This window comes from Eulemur rufifrons, chromosome 28, assembly GCF_041146395.1.
Source record: "Eulemur rufifrons isolate Redbay chromosome 28, OSU_ERuf_1, whole genome shotgun sequence".
In the NCBI taxonomy this organism is placed as follows: domain Eukaryota; kingdom Metazoa; phylum Chordata; class Mammalia; order Primates; family Lemuridae; genus Eulemur; species Eulemur rufifrons.
This window is the reverse complement of record NC_091010.1, coordinates 44,707,226-44,713,225: the sequence shown is the minus strand read 5'-3', so window position 1 is coordinate 44,713,225 and position 6,000 is coordinate 44,707,226. Positions and strand designations below refer to the sequence as shown.

General features: G+C 44.5%; 1 protein-coding gene across 1 annotated transcript in view; it reads right to left on the bottom strand.

Annotated features, from left to right (window-relative positions):
* Positions 1-922: 922 nt before the first annotated feature.
* LCOR (ligand dependent nuclear receptor corepressor) overlaps positions 923-6,000 on the bottom strand; it is a 59,306-nt gene continuing 54,228 nt past the window's right edge. Inside the window, exon 5 of the mRNA XM_069460219.1 lies at positions 923-5,430. Coding sequence (XP_069316320.1) covers positions 1,086-5,430 — 4,345 coding nt within the window. The 3' untranslated portion in view covers positions 923-1,085. The remainder of the gene's footprint in view (positions 5,431-6,000) is intronic.

Genomic DNA, 6,000 nt, shown 5'->3' with positions numbered 1-6,000 from the left:
AGAAATTATTTTACTGTAAAACCTGGATTGGGAGACATCTGTGCCTTATAAGCACATGCAAATGCACCCAAACACATGTGTACACACACACTCTTAAACTTTTCTATCACTAGAAATAACATTTTGGCTTTCTTTGAATATGGAAGTACTGTGGGATAAGAAAGAAAATAAGAACAGTCACTCGCACCCTAATCATCAAATTACAGCTACAAGATCAAAAAATAAATCCTAGATTTTTTTCCCCAAAGTAGGATGGAAACCTTGTTAGAGTGCTAGCAAGCTTGCAAGGCCAAAAATGAAGAGGGGGGTGAGAATTAGTAATACAGTTGGGGATGCAAATAATTTTTAGAGGTCAATAAACCAAAATTAACACTTGTGATGTACCTCTTGTCCCATGGGCACATAATTTAGAGTACATGTTCTCAGATGACAAAAGATCAAAGGTGAGAGGAGTGACCAACAATGACTATGATTTTTTAAAGGGGGGGTTACAGAAATATTAATCTTTTATAATAATTATAAATCTTCTGCATTTTCCACATACCATAATGATTTGGTTTAGCTTTCAAATATCCTTTAAACAAACAAACAAGACAGAGGGAAGTTCACTGCTGGGCTTTGCAAAGAGGGGCGTCTGTTCATGGACAGATACTGCAGGGTGGCTGCTGAAAAGCTCCTTTTATGTGCATGATGGTGGTCTTCTCGGCTACAGTACAAGTGCTTGTGCATCAAGTATAAAATACAAGCCTTTAATCACATAGATCAGCTTTTTAGCTTTTGTAAATTTAAAAACAAAAAGGATAAATAAGGCACTGTACTTTTAAAAACGAAAACTGCTTGGTTCCAAGTTTAAAACCCAAGGAACAACCAGAATATAATATATAACTTCCCTTACTCAGCCTCAGAGAAGGACTCTGCAAGTTCCCTTCTCCATCTGAGACGCATTTTCTGACATCTCAAATTGCGGTGTTCTCTGTGAACTGCAGATTTGAAAGGCTTGATGAGCTTATAAAAGCAGATTTAGTTAATGCAAAATAAAGGTTACTTCTGCGGAACAGTTTTCCCCTTGGCTACCATCCCTCCAATCACTTTGCGTCCAGCCGCCTCCGTTTGCTGCGGGAAGAGTCCAGCTTCGCCTTCAGCTTGCGCTTCCTCTGAGCTGCACTGCGCTCTGGGGTTTTCGGCAAGGGTCTGGCCCGCGTCTTTCCACTGCTCTGCTTCCTGCTGGTGGCTTTCTGGGGCCTGGAAGAGGATTGACTTGCCCCCTTTTGCTTGGCAGGTCTTGTCAGCGTTTCTGAGGTGGTGGGCTGGGCAGATCTTTTGTTTGTATTCTCTTTTTCTTTCCTGGAGGGTGGGCAGCTCTTCCCAGGGGACTTTTTAGGGATCTTCACTTTATTCTCTTTCAAAGACATCTTTCTGGGCAGTTGGCTGATTCTGTCCCTTGCAGCTGGCCTCTTGGCGGCAGAGGTTCTGGTGGCTCTGTCAACACGCCTTTCTTTGCTTGCTTTCACCGCAGGACCCTTGTCCTTACTGTCCTGAGCGCTACTGCCTTCTGTTCTCCTGCGTTTACTCTGAACTTCTGCTTTAGGCAAGATTTCAGACGTCTGCTTTCCTTTCTTTCCCTTCATTCCTTCAGTACTCTTGGGCTTAACAGGAAACCCATCTGCATTCACTTGCAGGGCAAGCTTGGGGGACATCAGAGGGTTGATGCATACGCTCTTACGACTCTGTTTACTTTCTACAGCCAGACCAAATGGGCTTTCCAATTTCTCATTCTTGATCATACGCTGCTGGGCTCTGAGCTTTCCTCGAATATTGGAGTATTTTCTAAGGATCCGGGTACTAGCTGGAGTGGGCGGGTTTGTGGGAGGATGGCTACTTCTATCTTCCTTGACTTCCTCTACGCTGTCTTCAGAATTAGGGCCAAGGCTGACATCACTGCTATCCTCTGGCTCCACTTGGTCAGGATTCTCTTGAAATTTAGCCCAGAGCTTCTGCGTTTTCCAATTATTCCTAGCAGGAGTAGCCCCAGGAAATTTCTTCAAGTGCTTTTTCAAGCGCTCAGCCTGCAGCGAACTGGGATACAGGCTGGAAGGAGCGTACTTCTGAAGAGGATGCTTGACAGGGGGGATGTCTCCTGGAAGACGAGTATTGAGCTTCTTCACAATGACTAGAGACCGGGTTTCGGTCGTCTCTAAGAACCATTTACAAACATTAGATAATTTAAAGTTTGTCATAAATAGCATCTGAACAGGAGAAAACTTTTGAACCTCCAATGAACCCCTACATTTTCGTGATCTTTTCTTGCTTTTCCAAATCTCCTTCAGTTTATCCGACTTGTTCCTTGCTCTCGGTGTTGGCTGCACTTCCTTCTCCAACTGGATCCAGCCCTTCTGAATTTTCATGTACTGGGCATTAAAGTTGGCGATAAGCTCTTGGTTCTCCTCCTCAGCACACCACTCCACAAACTTTGGCTGTTCATCTACCACTGTGTCAGCATCATCCTCATCTAGGGGGTCGCCACTCTCTGGAGCTTCGTGTTCCTTTGGCAATGGGTTTACTTGTGCAGCTTCCTTCTCTGAAGTTGCTTTTGCAACATCCAAGGGATCCGGAGAATGAGTATGTCTGAGGTTGTAGGTTGAAGATACCAACCTTTTGGGCCTTGGTACCAATTTTGGTGGCACGGCAGCATCACCGCTGCCACTGCCTGACAACCCAAGCAAGCTGGACGGGGCATCACTGTCGTCGTCTTTATGCTGGGTGTCCTCCCTGTCTGCCTCACTCATAACCTCCTCTGCAGCCGGTGCAGGAACGTGCTCTGGCTTCTCTTCTGATTGTTCTGGGTCCCTTGTACAAGGGCTACTTTCTGAGGGGACACAGGCATTTTTCTCATCTCCCTTAGACTGAACATAGATTTCCAGTTTCTCTCCAGGCAGCGGCTGGTCAACTGTGGTTACAGGGTCACTGCTGGGGAAAATCGATCCTTCTTCCACCTTGACTTCTTTTGCCAGAATGTTTTTAAGAGTCTGCCTGGTGATGACCCTGCCTCCTTCGCCCTCGTCCTCAGCTTCCTTCTCAGGATTTGGGACTGACACTGGGTTTTCATTGACATTTGGGTTTTCAGTGTCGTCCGGCGCTTCTGCATGGAAACTCTCGGTTGGAAAGTCCTCAGGGGTCGTCCCACCAGGCTGCCCTTCTTTTTTAGAACGTTTTGCACCAGGATTTTTAGAAACCTTGAGCTCAGGACAAGCAGAGAAAGAATCTGAACTTTGATTTCTTAGGCACCTATCGGCAGAGGCAGAATCTAAAAGTTGACTTCTTAGGCACCTATCAGAGGCCTCAGGGAATTTTTTACCCTTTTTCTTCTTGTCCAAATTGTCTTCAGGTGAGTCAATGTTTGGATCACACATCTCTTTTTCTGATGGACATTTTTCATCACTGTCTTCTTCTGATTTTCCTGTACCACCTGGTGCCTCACTTTCCTCAATTTCACTGGGGTTTTCATTAGTAAAAGTGCTGCTTTCCTTCAACAGTGGGCTGGTGTCCAGCTCCTGAGCGTCGCCGGTCTCGGCCTCAGGACTGATGCTCTGGTCATCCTCAGCCTGTCCCAGGCTCACAGGAGGCTCCGAGACCACTGGGGGACTTGGATTTTCTGAGCACAGAGGATTTTCTTCTCTACTGCCTGTTTCAGGAGGAGAATGAGGCCCAGATACATCTTCACTGCCTCCCCCAGAAATGCTTTCAGTAGAGGGAATCAGGTGACAGTCTTGGGGTACACTCATCTCCTCTGTATCCAGCAGTGCAACTGGTTGTTGGTCTTGTTCAGGAGAAGACATCCCACTTTCTGTGGGAGCTGAGATGGCGGAACTGCCTTCTGGCATGTTCTCTTCAGGAAGGTGAGCAGGGAGAGGCCACTCCAGGTCGGAGGCTGTCATCTCCTTTGACCTGGGGGAGCTGCTTGGACTCAGTTTATTAATTATGGGGCAAACCTCAGGCTCTTGAAATTCTTTGTCAGATGAAATGTCTCTGGCCACTTCCTTGAGGGAGGTTACTTCATTACCAGGTTCTTCAGTGTTGTCTTCTCTGGGAAGCTGCACATCTACTGTATGGTTAGGGGCTGCAATTGTAAGGGTCTGCTTGGGAGTAACCACTGTCTCTGATGCCAATGTTGAGCAGCTTGCTTTTTCCTGGGAGTGTAAATTTCTGGCCAGTGTGCGAACAGTTGGCAGCTCACAACAGTCACCATTGAAAAAGTATCCTCTGGTACTCTTTCTGGCTGTTTTCCGAGAAGATAATATTGATCTTTGATTCTCAAAGTGGCATTCTGTTATTGGTTGACTGATATAAACAACATCACACTGGTTATCATAATCATTTATTCTCAACCCTGATGCCCTTTTACTTTTCCGAGCTGTCTTAATGGAGGTTGATATCATCTTGGTTCGTGAGTGTCCATTAGATGTCTTGTGGACAGCTGGCATAGGGCTGGGGGCTAACCAACCATCTTTGGAATGATCAAACTGGCCCTTATCACTGGGATGTAAATGATAACCCACCTTATTTCTTCCTACTGGGTGAAGATGGTTCTCTTGCTTTGGCCTTGCATCTTGTTCATTTGCCTCTAAATCCTGGCGCAAAGGTGTTTTTGAGCTACACTGTAAAGCGTTCTCTTTGTCAGCAGTTCTAGGTGAGTTCCCCATAAACCCTGAGTCCCAAGCGTCTTCTGATAAAGCTCTGAATGAATTTCTTTGAGAAACAATACAGCTATTGCCCTCCTCATTATCCTCAGCAGCCACTTTCACTGTAGTTAGACTTTCTACTAAAGCTGAACTCTGCATATGGTCTTTACCATCTTCACATATTTTCACATTTGTGTCTTGCTCCTGTCCAGTGGTTTGCCCCTCCAAGCTTTTAGAGACGTGGTGGAAGTTTAATGAGGAAGAATTAGATGTAGTGAGGTATCCCAGGGTAGAACTATCCATTGAACTGCCAGAATTAGGTTTAGTGGTTGGAAGTTCAGAGGAATCTTTCTGGACAATAGTCAAGGCTTTCTCTCTTCCATCTACGGAGTTTGTCTCAGGAGGAGGCTCCTTCGGGATCTGTTCTGTCAAGTGTAGAGGGCTGTGAGAGCCTGATGAGTCTACAAACGAATCTACAGAAGTAGGAGACTTCGTATCGAGACACAGAGCATCTTTTTCCTTATGTTTGGTGTTTATCTGGGCACAGCCAGCATTGCAGGTGGACACATCCATTGCTCCGGAATCAGAAAGCCGCAGGTCCTCAGGGCCAGGCTGAGATTCAGTGTACAGGTCGTTCAGAACACGAATGAATTGCTTTTGATGATGAGTGCACAGTTTGACCATAAACTTCTCCAGAGGGGACTTCGACTGATTGTTAGAATCTACTGCTATTGCCTCTGTTGAGTTCTCACTAGACAGACAAAGAGAAAGAAGGAATTAGTTTAGTCATTTTCCAAAGAACAATTTTTACATTATAAAATTCACCAGATGTTTTCATACTCTGGCCCAAACTGCTTCTGAGCCTGCCCACATACTTTTGATTCAATAAATAAGGAGTATTGACCTAATTAAAATATAAGGCCAATCTGTTATATTCTCAATTTTTAGTGACAATATCCTTCAGACTTTTAAGTGATCATTCAGAAATCATTATTATCTTAGAATAAATATTACAAATAATTTTTTTTTTCAAAAAGTAAAATTTGGGCCACATTATTAACTCTAGTTGGTTAACATATACTTTTGCTTTAGGCCTGGGTATTCCTGTTAAATAATCATTGGTTGATAAGTCCACAACACTGACAAAAATTCAGCACACTATATTATAAATCTTGGTTTAGAACTACTCAGAGAACTTATAGTTTTAAGATGGTTTCTCAGCATGACCAACTGGCTGGACTTTATAATACTGCTAACAGTAATGCAGGCATCCTTCCTCCCTTTCCTGGGGCATGAAGGAATGGAAATGGAAATCAATTAT